Below are 21,002 nucleotides of genomic sequence, written 5' to 3' on the forward strand. Positions count from 1 at the left end.
TTTCACTTATCGCATTTTGCAAAAGGCAGCAGCTAGAAGCAAAGCTCACACGGAGAAATGCCTGTTACTTGCAAGGCATCTCCCACTGGGTTGAGCATCTCCCAGGAAGCAGGAAGTTAGGCCCTCACTCCTTTAGTCCACCTGGGCACCTGCTGGTAAATTATTGCTTTTACTCTGGTACCATTTAGAAAATTACGGCTCTCTAAATCATACTCTGGGGGACCAAGCAAGAGAAAATGCCTCCTCACCTGCATTGCTGAAGCCTGGTCTACCCTTCAACTCAGTGATCTGCAGCCTTGCTACACATTAGAATCACCTAGGGAGCTTTTTCAACACCCCCTCCACCCCTGCCAATGCCCAGGCTGCATTCCAGAACACTGAAACAGAAACGCTGGGGGTGGGATCCAGGAACAGTACTTTTTAAGCTCCCCAGGTGATTCCAGCGTGCAGCCAAGGTTGAGAACCAGCCCGCTAATCATCAGGTTGGCCAATAAGTTCGTTTGGGTTTCCTAGCCAATATAATGGAAAAACCTGAACAAACTTTTTGGCCAACCCAAAACATCCATTCTTGTGCTCAGTGGGATGCTCTGACAAGACAAAGCCTGTCACACCTGCCACAGACCTTTCTTTGGTCTCCTTCACTTGCCTTAATCCTGTGCTCAGCAGTGATAATTCTACTGCATACATTAAGAAAATAATAATCCAAGCCATTGTGTGGTTGCTGGGCTCATGCTCACTAATCCATTTAGCTAATTAACATGAATCAGACACCATGCTAGGCAACGCAGCAGACACAAAAATTAGGAGGACATGATCCCTGCCTTCAAGAATCAACCGTGGAAGACAAGGTGTATGAGTGACTGTAATGCGAGGCATTGTGAGATCAGAGGTTTCAGACTCAGGCAGGAAATCAGAGAAAAATTGAGCTGGACTGATGTCTTCACAAGCGACACATCTCACAGATACACACACGCACAAACACTCATCAGCACATAACACAGGACTCCGTATGCAGCAGGTCTAAATGAATTCCTTGAATGAATGAAGAAATTCAGATTGCTCTCACTGGCGCTCATCAAGGCCAATACCCAGGACTCCCTGGCTCCTTTCTCTACCCCCACCATGTCCAGGCTCCTCTAGGTACCACCAGACGTCACCTCAACCTCTAATGCTGAGTCTCTCTGCCCCCGTCCCCAGTCCCCACCTCACACTGCCCTTGGAGTTCCAGGGTGCCGGACACTGGCTGAGTGCCCTGCACTGGCCACTCTGCTGACTGAATTTCTCCCAGAGACCAAGGCAGCTATCCTCCAGCATCCGTTCCCCCTGCTCTCTGAAATAAAATCCCTGATCTGGAGCTAAGCATATAGCCCGCCCCCAACCTGCCCCCCGCTAAGCATATAGCCCGCCCCCAACCTGTTAGAAAAGACCGGATACGGCCATTTGCCTGCGACCTGGCTGGTGAATTCAGTGGAAGTGATGTGCACAGCTTCCAGGTCATGCCCTTCTCTGAAGCGGCCCTTTTCCTGTTACCCACCCACACTGCTGCTTGAAATGACATCATGGTGTGATGCCCTCGTGAACCACATGGACAAGACAATGCCCTAGTGATGGCAGAGCTCCGAAGGCAGGAGGAGCCTGGGTCCCCAGACACCTCTGTGAGGCACGGTCCTCTCCCATCCCACCCTCAGCCCAGACGAGCTCCTCTCAGACAGAGCGGGCTCCCTTGTATCTTTTACTCACAGTCAGATCTGTAAGCTGCTTACCTGCCTCCATCACATCCTAAAGTACCTGGAGTTTCTTTGTATATTAAACAAAGGAGAAGGTGTGGCAGAAAACCAAATGACCTCTATCAGTACGGTCAATGACTTGTGACTTCTCATAGCAGAACTACTGAGAATCCATAAGTCTGCTTAGGTCAGCCTTCGAGAATCTGCTTTGCGGATGAATTAAAGAAGTTGACTAACCTCTTTTTTCTGGTCTACGTGGCCCATGGAGACTACAGGGGAAACTAAGTGATGGTCATTCTTGGTGAGTGACTCATAGAGACTGATTCCTGGGGTCAACAGAAGCTCTGTAAAAGGTGAGCAAGGTTACCAGCTCCCATAGACCAAGACAGCAAAATGCAAAGGGAGTGGAACCATGGGCTCTGGAACCAGACCCGTGAGCTAGCTGACCTTGCCATCAATCTACCATATTTCTGAAGGGAAGGAATAAGATATCACTTTACCTGTTAGAATGACTAGCATCAAAAAAGATGAGATAGCAAATGTTAGAGGATGTGGAGAAAAGGGAACCCTTGTGCACTGTTGGTGGGATTGTCAACTGGCGCATCTACAATGAAAAACAGTCTGGAGGTTTCTCAAAAAGTTAAAAATGCAGCTATCACATAAGTGAGCTCCAGCAATTCTACTTCTGGGTATGTATCCAAAAGGAAATAAAAACACTATGTTAAAGAGATACCTGCACCCCCATGTTCAGCATTTTTAACAATAGCCAAGACATGGAAACAACCAGAATGTCCACTGACAGATGAACAGATAAAGCACTTGCAGTATATATGTTTATATGTCTAGTCGCTCAGTCATGTCTGACTCTTTGCAACCCCATGGACTCTAGCCCACCAGGCTCCTCTGTCCATGCGGATTTTCCAGGCAAGAATATTGGAAAGGGTTGCCATGCCCTCCTCCAGGATATATGTTTATAATGGAATATTCAGTTCAATTCAGTTCAGTCACTCACTCGTGTCTGATTCTTTGTGACCCCATGGACTGCAGCACACCAGCCCTCCCTGTCCATCACCAACTCCCAGAGTTTACCCAAACGTCTGTCCATTGAGTTGGTGATGCCATCCAGCCATCTCATCCTCTGTCATCCCCTTCTCCTTCTGCCCTCAATCTTTCCCAGCATCAGAGTCTTTTCAAATGAGTCAGCTCTTTGCATAAGGTGGCCAAAGTATTGGAGTTTCAGCTTCAACATCAGTCCTTCCAGTGAACACCCAGGACTGATCTCCTTTAGGATGCACTGGGTGGATCTCCTTGCAGTCCAAGAGACTCTCAAGAGTCTATTCCAACAACACATTTATTCAACCACAAAAAGAAGGAAATTCTGCCACTTGTGACAACATGATGGAACTTGAGGGCATTGTGCTAAGTGAAATAAGTCAAACAGAGAAAGATAAATACTGTATGATCTCATTTTCATGTGTAATCGAAAAACAAACAGTAAGAACAACAACAAAAAACTAATAAAAAGAGATCAGATTTTTGATTATCAGAAGAATGAGAGTGACTTTGATAAAAGTGATCAAAAAAGTATAAACTTCCAGTTTATAAGATAATTAAGTAGTAGGGATGTGATCGGAGAAGGCAATGGCACCCCACTCCAGTACTCTTGCCTGGAAAATTCCATGGACGGAGGAGCCTGGTAGGCTGCAGTCCATGGGGTCGCTAAGAGTCTGACACGACTGAGCGACTTCACTTTCACTTTTCACTTTCATGCATTGGAGAAGGAAATAGCAACCCACTCCAGTGTTCTTGCCTGGAGAATCCCAGGGATGAGAGAACCTGGTGGGCTGCTGTCTATGGGGTCACACAGAGTTGGACATGACTGAAGCGACTTAGCAGCAGCAGCAGCAAGGACGTGATGGCATTTATGGCACCATTTGGGCTTCCCTGGTGGCAGAGACAGTAAAAAATCTGCCTGCAATGCGAGAGATCCAGTTCCACCCCTGAGTTGGTAAGATTCCCTGGAGGAGGGAATAGCTACCTACTCCAGTATTGGAGAATTCCATGGACAGAGGAGCCTGGTGAGCTACAGTCCATAATGTTACAACGAGGTCAACATGATTGACTGACTAACACTTTTCACTGTCATGGTACCAATTAATGGCCTCCCTGGATCCAAGCTCATTGCCTTGGAACTCTGTAGTCCCTTCCACTGTGACCCTGGGCTTGGACATGTGACTTGCTTTAGCCAATAATAAGACACTAGAAGATTTGATGCGGGCTTCCCAGGTGGCTCAGAGGTAAATAATCCACCTGCCAATGCAGGAGACACAGGAGACATGGGTTTGATTCCTGGGGTCAGGAAGATCCCTTGGAAAAGGAAATGGCAACCTGCTCCAGTGTTCTTGCCTGGAAAATCCCATGGGCAGAGGAGCCTAGCAGACTGCAGTCCATGCAGTCAAAAGAGTTGAACACAACTGAGCACAGGATTTGATGAAAACCAAAGCTTGAAAAAACGCTTGTGTGTTTCCACTTCTCTTGCTTCTCTATGACACCACAAGAATAAGTCTGGAATAGTCTCTGGAAAATGAGATGGGCCACCCCAGCTGAGGGCATCCTAGATTAGCTTACAGCCTGCTGACTGCAGGCAGATATATGAATGAGGCCCAGCCAAGACCAGAAGAATACCTTCTTCTCTCCACAAGCCCAGCCAAGATCAGTGGAACTACCAGATCACTCAAGGACTTACAAAAAATATAAATCATGGTTGACATGAGCAGCTATCATCGTGGCAATGGAGACCTAATAAGGACAGGGCCAACCAGCTCCCCCAGATTAAAGTGAGAAGCCAGGGCCCGTGTGGGAAGCCTGGTGTGCTGCAGTCCATGAGGTTGCAAAGAGGCAGACACAACTTAGCAACTGAACAACAACAAGAGTGTGTAAGGCGGCTGTCGTGAAGTCCTTGGTTTCTCCAGCTGCGGGCTTGGGAGTGGAGTGAAATGAGGACAGAGCTCTTCCTCCAGCTTCTGGTTCAGCAACCCTGTGACAGCACCATTATCTACACAGTGAGTAAAATGTCCCCCCTTTCCCTTTGACTAACAAGGAGTCTGCCACAGAAGGCATCTGAAAATAAATTATACATGAGACACAGTTTCTGAACTAGTTGCAAGTTCTGTTCCAGGATATTTTTACTTTTCTTCAAACATTCCCTCCAGGGGTGAACAATCCCACCAAGAAATTAAATAGAATTAGAAAAGAGCCTTAAAGAGATCCGCTTGGCCCCATCACGGTGAACTAAGCATATGATAGGGTCCCTGAGGCCCTCTGGAGCTTTGGTATTTGTATCTTCCCTTTAAAATAGCTGAGCAGTATTGCTGTAGTGGTGGTCCTTAAGGAGTGTGTTTCAAAGAGAACTGACAATTCCTCCTTCAGTGTGGAGACTGAAACTGTGGACTGTGTCCAAACAGACTTGCCTTCAAATCCCAGTTCTACCAACTTATGACCTAAAACACTCCAGGAAACATGTACTGAAACTCTCTGAGCCTGATTTTCTCACCTGTTAACTGGGGCTGTTAATCGTGGCTACTTCATAGAATTGTTGTGAGGATTAAGAGAGTCAATCCTTTTAAAGGCACACAGTAGTCATTCAAGAAAGGTAAGCAGTATTGTCACATCTTGGACATTCCCCAAGCCACAGAGAATTCTCATCTGGAAAACTTCTGAGCCAAGGATGGTCTCTCCAAGGCAATCCACTCAACTGCCTCTGAGTTTCTGCATCCCTTTTCTCAGTAGTATGTCTCTCCATGAAAATACACCATTCCCTCCAGAGCCCTGCAGGAAGAAATACATTAACAGCTAAAAAGACTGGAAATCAAGCGAATCCCTTTGGCAGGGAGTGCCAGTGATTACAGACAAGGCATCACCTTTGCCCTTCTTCCACATAGTTAATGAATGACAAATTTTGTGCTCCAAAGTGACATGAGTCTTTCTCCAAGTTCTGGTATATAAACGCATTTAGTAGCCTCCTCTTAGGTCAAAGAAATTGGGACAGAGTTTGAAAGTGTCTATTTATAAATTTGTAGAGTCAGCAAATGGCTGATCTCTGCCACAGAATGAAATCTCTTAAAAAATAAAAAGATTCCCCACCACCACCTTATAAAAATGGGAGATGCTTATAGTAGTATCAGCTAGGTATTGTCATAATAATGCTGCATAACAAATCACTCCAAAATTCAGTGGCTTAAAACAACATTTATATTTGTTCATGTATCTAGAGGTTGACTGGGTGTCACGTCACCTAGTTGGTTTGGCTCTGGGCTACAGGTAGGCTCAGGGCTGTATCTCATGCCTCCCATGCTCCTTGCACCAGTGGGCTGGCCTTGGTGATGTCAGAAGTGCAAGAAAGGAAGAAGAAATGTCCAGTTACTCTTAATGTCTCAGTACACACTCACAAGTCCTCTCTCATTCCAGTGAACACATCCTGTCACATGGCTGAACCCCACATCAGCAGGGAGGGGAAATCTACTCTGCTTCCAGCAGGAAGAACTGCAAAATCATCTGCAAAGGACGCAGGCAGGGCCAGCTTCAGGACGTGCCACCCATGCAGATGCACCTGGGCCCTACCCTCAGGAGGGCCCCACCTTTGGCTGAACGCTCTGCTGTCAGCTGTGTAAGATTACTAATAAATTTTTGTCATGGATCCCTAAATTTTCATTTTTCCTGGGCCCTGCCAATTATAGAGCCAGACTTGAATATGGGGGAGGATAAAGAATTTGGAACAATAATGGAATCTTCCTACTTAACAAACTGACTTTGGACTACAGAAGTGTCAAATTAATTTCCCAACTCCTCCAAGATCCTGCATTCAGCACCACGTGGAAGAATTTCTGCAGTGAACCCAGGTTCACACCATTCGGCTTCAGGTCACACCATGATGCCCTCCCTAAGACAGAGGTGTGGTTCTGACAAGCATGGAACAGGGAGGGGCCCAAGTGGTCATCAGTTGTTACACTTGGGGCCTTACCACCACTTGTTCTTTCCAGAATTAAACTTGGAGCACCTGGCCCCCTGCACCAGACTGGTTATACTTCCCCAGTGAACTGAACCGGAGAAGGCAATGGCACCCCACTCCAGTACTCTTGCCTGGAAAATCCCATGGACAGAGGAGCCTGGTAGGCTCCAGTCCATGGGGTCGCTAAGAGTCGGGCATGACTGAGCGACTTCACTTTCACTTTTCACTTTCATGCATTGGAGAAGGAAATGGCAACCCACTCCAGTATTCTTGCCTGGAATCCCAGGGACAGAGAAGCCTAGTGGGCTGCTGTCTATGGGGTCGCACAGAGTCAGACACGACTGAAGTGACTTAGCAGCAGCAGTAGCAGCAGTGAACTCAACACCCCCACCTACTCCCAACCCCCCTGCCCCACTTATCCTCTTTTTTCACATCCCACTGTGACTGCTCAATGGAAAGAGTAAAATTATCCATCTGTGAGAGCTTTTCACATCCACCACAGTCAGAAAACCTGCAGAGAGACTAGACACAGTCTTGGGGAAATCAGGGGTGTGAAACGGAGAATCAAAGGTTTGTCAAACCAAAGGGACATCCCAAAGCCTCTCAGGCAGGTTCAGTCTAACTCAAAACCATCCCAGACATCAGGCTAACTTCATCTGAGGGAGGTGAACATTTCTTAGTCCCTGAGATGAACAACCCCAAGGTTAGATGACAGCTGCTTATGAACGAAGTTTCTCTTCATTCTATGCCACTCTCAGGCTCTCATTTAAGTTCATTTCCTCTAACCAGTCCCTGAACTTGGAGATGCAACAGGAGGCCCCTAGTCAACCTCCCCCACACGAGAACCCTTCCTGAGAAGAGCCGTCTAACCAATCTCTGCTCTCCATATTCCACCCGGCTCTCTACACTTGACAGTGACCCTCAGAGGGACTACACGCCTGGTGGGGAGGGCAAGTGGCTCTTGGCACGAGAAGATGAATCATAAGCACAAATTGACACAAGAATCCTGCAGTTCAGACAATTACCCAAAGAACACAGTTTCTGATAATTATAGAGCTAAAAATGGATCCACTCTGAAAATTCCTTCCTTTCTCCCGAGAAAGCTGAGGAGGTGGTTTAACAACAATCAACTGCTGAGATACATCACAGTCCGGGGTACTTAAGAGACGAGTTCCAAGAAATTTCTTGGAAGGTACAGTTCCCAGAAGGTGGTGGTGCTAAAGAAACCCATTCACCCTCCCCACCTCCCCCAGCACGTCCTCACAGCTGGGGAATCTGAACTTGGAAGCCCATTCAGAATAGGAGGGAGGAGGCAGGCCTTCTTGCCCCGTGACTCCGCTTAAATGGCAAGTGACCCTCACCCCTACAAAATGTGAGGGGCTGTGGCCAGTCCCGGGTTACTTCAGCACCGTGGGTATGCTTGGGGATGTTATAAGAAGTTTTAGGCAGCAGCTAAGGGTCAGGATAATAAGAGTAACATTTAGTATGTGCTGAGTATTTATGAGCTAGACGCACATGTATCATCTCATTTAATTCTCACAACTCCATGAGGAGGGTGATGAACTTATCACCCCCACTTCAGAGTCACACTGGGGGTGACACAGAGAATCCAGGTACAGGCGGGAAGTATCAGAAGCCTGCACACTTTGCCACCGCCCTACATCATGTGCCCAGTGCCTGTCCAGAACAGGTAGAGAGAATTTATTTGTAAGGTTAAATATAGACTACAAAGAGGGGAGAGGACAGAAATACAGAGGAAAGGAAGGGGATAGAACTTGGAGCTTAGAGACCTTCTGTGTCAATAATGAATACAGTAAAGAGTTAAATTCGATTTTAAAATACAAACCTGATGTAAGTAGCAAATGTGGTAAGATTTAAGTTTTGTGCTCTGTCATGGACACTGCTGAAACGAAGAAATGAAAAGACTATTACAGGATCTAAACAAGCTTCAGAGCTTTTGCACAGCAAAGGAAACCAGCAACAAAATGAAAAGACGACCTATGGAATGGGAGGAAATATGGGCAAATGATATGAACTACAAGGGATTAATGTCCAGAATATACAAACAGCTCACACTACGCAGTAGCAAAAAAAAAAAGTTTAAAAATGGGCAGAAGACCGAAATAGGCATTCTTCCAAAGAAGACATACAGATAGCCAACAGGAACATGAAAAAGTGTTCAACATCACTAATTATTAGAGAAATGCAATCAAAGACACAATGAGATATCACCTTGCATCTGTCAGGTTAACCATCATCAAAAACAGAAATTTCCTACCCTGTTTGGTGGGAATGTAAATTGGTATAGTCACTATGGAGAACAGTAAGGAAGTTCCTTAAAAAACTAAAAATAGAGTTACCATATGATCCAGCAATCCCACCCTTGGGCATATCTCTGGAGAAAACCATACTTTGAAAAGATACATGCACCCCAATGCTCTCTGCAGCACTATTTACAATGACCGAGACATGGAAGCAACCTAAACGCCCACTGACAGAGGAAAGGATATACAAAGAAGGGGTGTGTGTGTGTGTGTGTGTGTGTGTGTATATACACACCATGGAATATTACTCAGCCATAAAAAAGGATGAAATAATGTTATTTGCAGCACATGGATGGACCTAGAGATTATCATACTAAGTGAAGGAACTCAGAGAGATAAAGACAAATATCATATGATATAATTTATACGTGGAATCTAAAAAAATGATACAAATGAACTTTCTAAGTCTCAGAAAACAGATTTAGAAAACAAATTTATGGTTACCAAAGGGGAAAGGGGGAAGGAATAAATTAGGAGCTTGGGATTAACATATATATGCTACAGTATTTAAAATAGATAACCAACAAGGGCCTACTATATAGCACAGGGAACTCTACTCAATATTCCGTAATAATCTAAATGGGAAAATAGCTTGAAAAAGAATAGATACATGTATATTCAGTACATTCAGTTATATATATATATAACTGAATCACTCTGTTGTATACCGGAAACTAATACATTATAAATCAACTGTTTACTGAGCATGCCTGCTCAGTCGTGCCTGACTGTTTGTGACACTATGGACTGTAGCCCACCAGGCTCCTCTGTCCATGGGATTTCCCGGGCAAGAATACTGGAGTAGATTGCCATTTCCTCCTCCAGGGAATCTTTCCAACTCAAGGTCTGAACCCACGTCTCCTGCATCTTCTGCACTGGCAGGTGGATTCTTTACCACTGAGCTACCTGGGAAGCCCCCCAAATCAATTACATGCCAATATAAACTATTTTTAAATACAATTTCTCTAAAAGAAGCCACAATGAGTTATCACCGCATACCTGTTAGAAAAGTTATCATTAAAAAGTCTATAAGTAATAAATGCTGGAGATGGTAAAAGGAAGAAAAGGGAATCTTCCTACACTGTTGGTGGGAATATGTAAATTGGTGCAGCCACAATGGACAACAGTATGGAGGTTCCTTAAAAAACTAAAAATAGAGCTATCATGTGATCCAGCAACCCAACTCCTAGGTATATAACCAGGAAAAATGAAAACTCGAATTCAAAATGATACAGGTACCCTAATGTTCACAGCACTATTTATAATAGCCAAGACATGGAGGCAACCTAAGTGCCTATCGATAAACAACTGGCTTAGGAAGATATGGTGTATATACATGTATACAATGGAATATTAATTGGTCATAAAAAATGAAATATTGCCATTTGCAGCAACATGGATAGACCTAGAAAATATTATACTTTGGTTGAGTAAGTCAGACAGAGAAAGAAAAATACTGTATGATATGGCTTCTACATAGAATCTAAAAAATAAGACAAATGAACCTATATACAAAACAGAAACAGATTCACAAACATGGAAAACAAATGTATGGTTTCCCAAGGAGAGAGGAAGGAGGGGAAGGACAAATTAGGTGCATGGGATTAACAGATACAAACAACCAAGCATGAAATAGGTGAGTAACGGTTGGCTGTAGAGCACAGGGCCGGAAGATAGGACCTTGGCAGAGGCAGCCACAGGCTACTGCATGCTGTCTGGCTAGAGTCAACGGTCAAGCAACACAAAAAAGTGAGCAAGGCTCAAATGTGACTGATTGAGGTTACTGCTCTGCCAGAGAATTCAGGATGGTACATTTTAAAAGGGTGGGCGGGGGGGGGGGGGGACTTGGAGTTGAAAGACCTTGGGTATCAGCCTTAAAAAATAAACTGGAGACTATGGAAGTGACAGCTGGAGAGGATTATTGGTGTCTAAGACATTCTCTGTGAAAATAATCTACAAATTCATGAATCACCCTTAAAACCAAATGCATGCATGTGTGCTCAGTCGTGTCCAATTCTTTGGACCCTTTGGACTGTAGTCAGCCAGCCTCCTCTGTCCATGGGATTTTTTAGGCAAGAGTACTGGAGTGGGTTGCCACTTCCTCCTCCAGGGGATCTTCCCAAGCCAAGGATCAAATCCATATCTCCTGTGTCTCCTGCATTGACAGGTGGATTCTTTACCCTCTGAGCCATCGGGGAAGCCTCTTAACACCAAATGTCATATGTTATTTTCTTAATCATTCTTTATTCCTTGGATCACTAGTATTTTCATTATCTGAGCTTACTTCCCTGCTCTGTCATAGCAGATGCAGAACCCTGACATACTGAGTTTCTTGAAAAACAGTAAAGGACAAGTAATTAGCTAGAAAAATAACTGACTTCTTGATTAAGCTCTCTCTCCCAATGAAAGGCATCATTATTGAAATATAGGGAAAAAAATCAACAGCTTGCAAAATTGTTTCCCTTCCATCAATGTTGGCATGGCATTTGATTTCTCTCCTATTCACATAAAGCTCAAAAACTCCTTTTGGGTGGACGGGTGGCTTTCCTACAGCCTGTAGCCCATCCACTCTGAATAGAGATCAGGGATGTCCCTTGGCTCAAGGTAATGGACACTTAGTTTTACATGCAAGTTGCTATTCTCCACACTTTGCTACAAAAAGTACATGCTTTCCTTACTGGAGAGTGGTAGACTGATCTCTCTGTCACAGGGGTCTCCCAGCTACATCATAGAGCCCTGCTAAATACTAAGCTTAAGCTGTACATGCATACATGAATATGCGTGCACACGTGTGCTTTCTGAATGCGCTGAGGGCAGCTGTGACCTACTGACCATTCATTCAGAGAAACTCTCTGAATGTCTGGCTCCCCCTTTAATAATATCTCCCATCCCACCCCTCCAACACTCCTGATGATGCTGTCAATCAAACTGCAAAGCTGAGTGGCAGGTTGAAACCTCAAATGAAACCCAACAACCAGTTAAAAACTTGGCTGAGCCAGGCGGGAGCATCTCTGAGCCTAGCATCAGACAGGAACAAAGGCTGTGAAGCAGTTATCAGCTGTAAAGGCCATCCATCATCAAGCAAAGATAAAGAACCTCAAAATCCAACCAGAGGGCACTTGCAAATATCCAGTGCTGTCCTGACACTTTGATTGATGGCCACCCCTTTTAATTAGTGCCTCTTGTCTCTGGAGGTTTCCAAAGAACTCACTTGCTCCCATCTCCTTCTCCCCCACCATCATTTGCCTTCGTGGGGAGACAGGGACCGAAGCAGGCGTTCAGCCTCACCAGTCCCTTTCACTGTGTGACCACCCGTGACCATGTGATCATCCACCCTTTGGCATGGGGCACTTGCACTGACCTTTCGCAGAAGGAAGCATATTCGCTCAATGTTCCTCAGCCGTTCCCTCTATCAGGAGGCACAAGAAAGAAAAGAGAGGGGAGGTTAGGTCTTCTGCTGGAAAAACACGAGAAACCCCTCATTCAGCCCCTAGTGGAGGAGGCAGACTCCACTACAGACCCTTCCCAGCCGTGACCTTCAAGCTCCGACCTTTTGCTAAGAAGAATTTCAGCTCATATAATTCAAGAGCAAAAAAAACCAAAAACACACAAATAAACCAATTAAAAATGGGCAGAGGATCTGAACAGTTTTCCAAAGACATACAGATGGCCACCAGGCACATGAAAAGGTGCTCAATCTCACTAATCACCAGGAAAATCCAAATTAAAACCAAAATGAGATATCACCTCACATCCGTTAGAATGACTAGCATCAAAAAGACAAGTGATACCAAGTGCTGGTGAGGCTGTGAGGAAAAAAATGAACCCTCCTACACTGTTGGTGGGAGTGTAAATTGGTACAGTCACTATGGAAAACAGTATGGAGGTTCCTCAAAAAATTAAAAATAGAAGTACCACATGATCCAGCATTCCACTTCTGGATATATCCAAAGGAAACAAAATTACTATACTGAAGAAATATCTGCACCATTATGTTCATAACAGCTTTTTTAGAGTAGCCAAGACATAGAAATAACCTAAGTGTCCACTGACAGATGAATGGATAAATCAGTTGTATATACATAAATAATGGGATATTATTCGGCCATAAAAAGGAAACCTTGCCATTTGTGACAACATAGACAGACCTCAAGGGCACTATGCTAAATGAAATATCAGAGAAAGACAAATACTGTGTGGTCTCATTTATTTGTGTAATCCAAAAACAAAACAATAAGAACAAGACAAACTCACAGAAAAAGAGATCAGATTTGCAGTTACCAGAGGTAGAGAGGGAATTTGACGGTGATCAAAAGTTAAAATCTTCCAGTTATAAGGCAAATAATGGGATGTAATGTATAACATAACAAGTATAGCTAAGATGCTATGTGGCATATTTGAAAGTTGCTAAGTGAATAAATCCCCAAAATTTCATCACAAGGAAAATATTTTTCTTTCACGTCTATACGACATGATAGATGCTAACCATTTATTTTGCAATGTTAACCAATTATTTTGCAACATTTGCAAGTCAAGTCATTATGCCATACACCTGAAACTAAATATACTGCTATTGCCCATTATATCTTAATAAAACTGAAAGAAATAAGAGTTTCAAGCTTTTCTCTACTGATCTTGTCACAGTTATTTGCTCTTAACCCAACTTCCCCAGCAAACAGCATGGGGTTCAGCTTTCTTTTCAGCCCAGCACAGGTTTCTTTATTTTTTTTTCCTACAACCTCCATGTCCCTGTAAGACAATCAAACTAAAGAATAGGGACCACGTGCTCATGAATGTCCTGAAGCCTGGAGTCAGACCCCCTGGAGGGCTTCCCATTCAAGTCTCCAAGAGCATATGTGCCTGATTAGTGTATAAGATGGGGAAGCTCTCTGCCCTTGACTTTATTTTTCTAAAGTGACTGTATTTAGAGGAAGCAATCTTCCCACTCATTAGACACCAGCAGTGCCCCCGGGCTAAGAATTTTCAAGATGGCCGTCTCTAGAGTTTGGCTCACTGCCATGGAAAAATGCCCCAGGGGTGGGCAGGTGATGATGCTAGGCTCACACACTGAACGTTGCCTCCCCTTTCCTGCAGTGACTTTCGCGATCTCTGAAACCACCCTGAACACAGCTGTGGCATCTCCTGGTGCTTCATTACCAAGGCAATTTGGTTGCGGTAGACATGATGATAATGAGGCTCCTCCTGGATCTCGAGAAGACAGGTGGCTGGGCCACTTCAATTTCTCTAATTAAATCACAAATATAGCAATTCCTGTGCATCCTTTAAGCCCAGAGGAAAGAGCCCACATCAGGACAAATTAGCGTCCACAGGGCTAGGAAGACAGACCACATCCTCCTCAAAATACATGTGTGCTTGCTCGTGTACAAGCAAATGCACACACACACAGCTGGGCATCGAGGCTGCCTAAATGGAGAACATGTGAAAAGACGTGAGATCCCAAGGATGAAAGGGGTGGGTAGTTCAGGACACACGCGAGCTCTTTCTCCAGCAAGCCAGATCCTCTGAAGGACAACATTTCTCCTTACTTTACAGTGATATTAAATGTCCCGCTGATAAAAGGAAAGGGAAAGGGTTACCATGAGAAACTCAGAGTAGAAACAAAGCATTCCTCCTCTTCTCACTGGCTGGAAGCGGGGACTGGTGGTCAACCAAAGGGTCCCACAGTATTTAGAGCTTAAATCTAAAGAACCAGTGGACCTCATGTGTGTTCATTTAGAAATACTCCACACCAGTCAGCAGCTGTTTGCACAAATTTGTCCAGGACTACAGTTAGCAACCAGTGAAGCAGCTTTGTCAAGCCACCTGAGCCTGAGATGCTGCTGCAGAGGCTCTATGGGGGCCCAGAGAGCTTAAGGATGAGTTAAATTAGGCATCCAAAGTTTAAGTTCCTGCCAGGGAGTAACATCATAAAATCCAGGGGGAATGTGCCTAATACTCTTGCATTAGGGCTTTAAAAAGTATCAGACAGGAGTCCTTTACAAAGCTAAGGGCTTTAGTTTGTCTATAAGATGTCTGGCCTTTGAGACCCAGACTCCTTAATTAATTCATTGACTGATTAGATGTGTGGCTTTATTTTTTTAAACTTTTATTGGAGTATAGTTGATTTACAATGCTATGTCAGCTTCAGGTGTACAATAAAGGGAATCAGTTACATACATACATATATCCAGTCTTTTTAAGATTCTTTTCCCACATTACTACAAATATTGAGTCCCCTGTGCTATACAGTAGGTCCTAATAGTTATCTTTTATATATGAACGTGAAAGTCGCTCAGTCGTGTCCGACTCTTTGTGACCCCATGGACTATATAGTCCATGGAATTCTCCAGGCCAGAATATTGGAATGGGTAGCCTTTCCCTTTTCCAGGGGATCTTCCCAACCCAGGAATCGAACTGGGGTCTCCTGCATTGCAGGTGGATTCTTTACCAACTGAGCTATCAGGGAAGCCTATTTTATACACAGTAGTGTATATATGTTGATCCCAACCTCCTAATTTATCCCCCCTCTTTCCCACTCCTGGTAAGCATAAATTTGTTTTCTATATCTGTGAACAAGTGTGGCTTTCATCATAGGAATAAAAAGTTGAGGTTCAGCTTCTCTGCTATGCAACCTCACCCTTTAACAGTCATTCATTCTTTCAGCAACAAAGTTATTAAGCACCTACTGTGTGCAGGTTCTGTCCTTGCACTGACCTTGTGCAGAAGCTTCCCATTGGACATACACTGGTCCTAATTTTCTTTGTTCTGCCCGAACTAAGAAAACTGTCAAGGTAAGATGGAAACGGGCATCACGAACCTGTCTCCTGGTTTCATCAACCCTCTTGCACCTTGGTGTTGAATTCACATGATTGGATTTGAGGGGCAGGACACAAGGAACTCTGGGTATTCTAAGTGAGCCACTTTCTCATTTGAGCCCAAGCCACCAGAAGGAAGCAAAACAGGCTCTTGACTCCCTGACATTCCAAACAGAAGCACCCTCTCAGCCTAGAGCAGCTCTGTGCACCTGGTCGATATTGACAGGCCAGGTGTGCGATGCTGGTGCCAACCACAAAAACATCCAGAGTGAAAGGAGGCCCGAGGTGCAACCCTTTCAGGTCTGGAGGAGCCAAGTTACCCCTGGCGGGTGGTGAGGCTGGCAGATGGAAACAAAATGAATTTTAAATAATGACAAGTTTCACAAGACAGGTCAGTTTTAAAGTAGATCTTAGGGATTCTTCCAACTTGCCACAAAACTCTGCTTCACACGGTTGACTTAGAAAGGGTAGGCTCTGTTTCACAGAATCAAGGGATTATAAAAACAGGTGTTTAAAGAATCAGATCTATCTCTTTTTCTACAATATAGAGTAAGTGGTAAGAACACAAGCAGACCTGGGTTCCAATTCTGACTTCACTGCGCATGAACTTTGAGTCCTTGGATAAGAGTCTAAATTGGGCAAATGAGGCCTGTCTCACAGAGTTATGAGAATTTTAGGTTTTGTGTGTGTGTGTGTGTGTGTGTGTGTGTGTGTGTGTGTGTGTGTCTATATGGGGCTTCCCTGGTGGCTCAGCAGTAAGGAATCTGCCTGCAATGTAGGAAACACAAGAATAATCCTTGGAGAAGGAAATGGCAACCTACTCCAGTATTCTTGCCTGGAGAATCCCATGGACAGAAGAGCCTGGTGGGCCCGAGTCCATGGGGTCACAAGAGTTGGACATGACTTAGCAACTAAATCACCACTGAATATATATATATGTATATATATATATATAGTTTCTTCAGTTCGGTTCAGTTCAGTTGCTCAGTCATGTCAGAATCTGCGACCCCATGGACTGCAGCACACCAGGCCTCGCTGTGCATCACCAACTCCCGGAGTTTACTCAAACTCGTGTCCATTGAGTCAGTGATGCCATCCAACTATCTCATCTTCTGTCATCCCCTTCTCCTCTCGCCTTCAATCTTTCCCAGCATCAGGGTCTTTTCAGATGAGTCAGTTCTTTGCATCAGGTGGCCCAAGTATTGGAGTTTCAGCTTCAGCTTCAGCATGAGTCCTTCCAATGAATATTCAGGACTGATTTCCTTTAGGATGGACTGGTTGGATCTCCTTGCAGTCCAAGGGACTCTCAAGAATCTTCTCCAACACCACAGTTCAAAAGCATCAATTCCTCGGCGCTGAGCTTTCTTTATAGTCCAACTCTCACATCCATACATGACTACTGGAGAAACCATAACTTGGCCTAGATGGACCTTTGTTGGCAAATTAATGTCTCTGCTTTTTAATATACTGTCTAGGTTGGTCATAACTCTTCATCCAAAGAGCAAGCATGTTTTAATCATGGCTGCAGTCACCATCTGCAGTGATTTTGGAGCCCAAAAGGGGAAAGTCTGTCACTGTTTCCCCATCTATTTGCCATGAAATGATGGGACCAGATGCCATGATCTTAGTTTTCTGAATGTTGAGTTTTTTCCCCAGCTTTTTCACTCTCCTCTTTCACTTTCATCAAGAGGCTCTTTAGTTCTTCACTTTCTGCCGTAAGGGTGGTGTTATCTGCATATCTGAGGTTATTGATATTTCACCCTGCAATCTTGTGCTTGTGATCTGGAATCTTGTGATTTCAGCTTGTGCTTCATCTAGTCCAGTATTTCTCATGATGTACTCTGCATATAAGTTAAATAAGCAGGGTGACAATATACAGCCTTGACGTATTCCTTTCCCAATTTGGAACCAGTCTGTCGTTCCAAGTCCAGTTCTAACTGTTGCTTCTTGACCTGCATACAGATTTATCAGGAGGCAGGGAAGGTGGCCTGGTATTCCCATCTCTTGAAGAATTTTCCACAGTTTGTTGTGATCCACACAGTCAAAGGCTTTGGTGTAGTCAATAAAGCAGAAGTAGATGTTTTTCTGGAACTTTCTTGCTTTTCGAAGATCCCACTGATGTTGGCAATTTGATCTCTGGTTCCTCTGGATTTTCTAAATCCAGCTTGAACATCTGAAAGTTCATGGTTCACATACTGCTGAAGCCTGGCTTGGAGAATTTTGAGCATTATTTTGCTAGCGTGTGAGATGAATGCAATTGTGCAGTAGTTTGAACATTCTTTGGCATTGCCTTTCTTTGGGATTGGAATGAAAACTGACCTTTTCCAGTCCTATGGCTACTGCTGAGTTTTTCAAATTTGCTAGCCTATTGAGTGCAGCACTTTCACAGCATCATCTTTTAGGATTTGAAATAGCTCAACTGGAATTCCATCACCTCCACTAGCTTAGTTCATAGTGATGCTTCCTAAGGCCCACTTGACCTCACATTCCAGGATGTCTGGCTCTAGGTGAGCGATCACACCATTGTGATTATCTGGGTCACAAAGATCTTTTTTGTATAATTCATCTGTGTCTTCTTGCCACCTCTTCTTAATATCTTCTGCTTCTGTTAGGTTCACACATTTTCTGTCCTTTATTGTGCCTATCTTTGCATGAAATGTTCCCTTGGTATCTCTAATTTTCTTGAAGAGATCTCTAGTCTTTCCCATTCTATGGTTTTCCTCTATTTCTTTGCATGGATCACTGAGGAAGGCTTTCTTATCTCTCCTTGCTCTTCTTTGGAACTCTGCATTCAGATGGGTATATCTTTCCTTTTCTCCTTTGCCTTTTGCTTCTCTTCTTTTCAAAGCTATTTGTAAGACCTCCTCAGACAACTATTTTGCCTTTTTGCATTTCTTTTTCTTGGGGATGGTCTTAATCATTGCCTCCTGTACAATGTCACAAACCTCCATCCATAGTTCTTTAGGCACTCTGTCTATCAGGTTTAATCCCTTGAATCTATTTCTCACTTCCACTGTATAATCGTAAGGAATTTTATTTAGGTCATATCTGAATGGTCTAGTGGTTTTCCCTACTTTCTTCAATTTAAGTCTGAATTTGGCAATAAGGAGTTCATGATCTAAGCCACAGTCAGCTCCGGGTCTTGTTTCTGCTGACTGTATAGAGCTTCTCCATCATTGGCTGCAAAGAATATAATCAATCTGATTTCAGTATTGGCCATCTGGTGATGTCCATATGTAGAGTCTTCTCTTGTATTGTTGGAATGTAATAAAACCCACCCAAAATTTAACAGTAATAACTGTTAAATAATAATCCAATAATAACCCTGTACTTTACAAGTGGACACCAAAGCCTGTTCCCTTGGTCTTTTAGTACCTCCCGAAGAATACAACTCTCTTCAGGGGGCCCACAGCTAAGGAGAACAGACCTCTTTGTCCCTATCACTAGAGAATTATGTCACTAAATGATGCCACTAAAGCCTTCCAGGTTAATACTAATATTCACACAGATATATACTATATATGTGTGTGTGTGTGTGTGTGTGTGTGTGTATATATGTATAGTCACACTAGTAAATCCTGGCATTCACTCTACAACTTTTAACTGAAACTATCAATAGAACTATTCAAACAAAAACTTGCCTTAGTCCTGGAAACCAGGGCCTGGAGGGAAGTTCAACACAATGCAGGCTCACTGAGCTTATTAGACTGAGAGACAGACCTGCATGAACTATGAGCTCCATCCTTTGAGTTCTGGTCCAGAAGAGTCTGGAAAAGGCTCTGTACAGGCCTGGCTGGTGCCTGGCTCTGGGACGTGGGCTGCACTGAGCCAAGGAGTGGATAGCCAGCATCCACCCGACTCTGCAGACACGAGGTCCTTTTCCTCTGCTCGTGTCGAGGCTTCTTCCTACATCCATTCCAGGCACGTGGAAGCAGTGGTCATGGCCTGACAAGCCAGACAGAGCAGCAGGACTCAGGGAGCAGCAGGGGCAGGGGGTTTCTCATATTCTGAACCGGGCCAGACAACTGGACTACATCAGGTTCCCAGGGGAAGGCGAACCGACCTCAAACCCAGACAGCCTCCCAAGATGAATGCTCCCTGGGTGATGGATACAGTGAAATGAGCTGTGCATGTTAACCCCCTGCAAGTTTCCCTCTGAGAAACCTGGCAAAGTACAGAGTGGGGATGACCACAGTGATGCTCCCACATCCACCAATGTGATGGACAGCCTGGAGCCGCTCTCCCTGCTCAAGACCCACTAACACGGGGCCACGAGGAATCCACAGCCACGGCACACAGAGCTTTCCCACCCAGGTACTGGGACTGCTATACTTGACTTTTCAGGATAAGTTGAGACCTCTGCAGCCTCAGGGATTACCACCCTGAACCAGACATGGAGGTGCAGCCAGGGCCAAGTATGTGCTTCACTCACCCTACTCATCAAAACCTTACCCTTCTTCACAGGCCCTGGGTGGCCTGGAGTGACACCACCCTTCCAGTCACCAGCACCCACTACTCACCGCGTGAAGAGGGTTGCACTGGTCGATGGGGCTCTTAAAATCCGTTCTTAACTCATCAAAGGCAATTATCTGAAATGGAAAACACAGAGTCAAGATGTTAGTGCAAAGATGAGTCAGTTCACCAAGTGGAAAGCTTCCTATAGATGTGGTCCAAAATAACTCAGGAGGCAGGAGAGGGGTGCCAGTGACACGACACTGGCCAGGAATCACTGTCAAAGCTGGTGAGGGGCACTTGGGGTTGACTGTACTCTCCTGTCTACATTGTATATGCCTGAAAATCCCCTACATGGGGAATGAGAAGGATGTTGTTTAAGGGTACATATTTAAAATAGCAGATAAATAAGTCCTGGAGACCTAATACACTGTACAGTGGTAACAGAAAACAAAACTGTATTATAAACATTATACTTGCTAAGAGACTAGATCTTAATTGTTTCAAGTACTAGAAAAAATGGTAACTGTGATGGGCTAGAGGTGTTAGTTAAGGTGAAAGGGGCAAGCATATTGTAACATAAATATACCAAATCTATACACTGTATACCTTAGATGTACTCAATGTTGTATGTCAACTATCTGAATTTTTTAAATCCCCCAAATAAAGGTTTTTT

General features: G+C 44.3%; 1 protein-coding gene across 25 annotated transcripts in view; it reads right to left on the bottom strand.

Moving 5' to 3' along the window:
* The window catches only part of CNIH3 (cornichon family AMPA receptor auxiliary protein 3), a 182,540-nt gene that overhangs the window by 57,875 nt on the left and 103,663 nt on the right, over window positions 1–21,002 (bottom strand). For 21 of the 25 annotated variants that reach the window (XM_070385442.1, XM_070385441.1, XM_070385443.1 and 18 more), the window contains 2 exons: window positions 20,395–20,463; window positions 12,421–12,468 (listed from right to left, as the gene is read on the bottom strand). In XM_070385442.1, the coding sequence (XP_070241543.1) occupies window positions 12,421–12,439 (19 nt within the window). In that variant the 5' untranslated portion in view covers window positions 12,440–12,468; window positions 20,395–20,463. The remainder of the gene's footprint in view (window positions 1–12,420; window positions 12,469–20,394; window positions 20,464–21,002) is intronic. The other 4 variants (XM_070385435.1, XM_070385432.1, XM_070385427.1 and 1 more) reach the window with 1 other exon arrangement.

The sequence above is a fragment of the Bos mutus genome, chromosome 16 (assembly GCF_027580195.1).
Source record: "Bos mutus isolate GX-2022 chromosome 16, NWIPB_WYAK_1.1, whole genome shotgun sequence".
Taxonomy (NCBI): Eukaryota; Metazoa; Chordata; class Mammalia; order Artiodactyla; family Bovidae; genus Bos; species Bos mutus.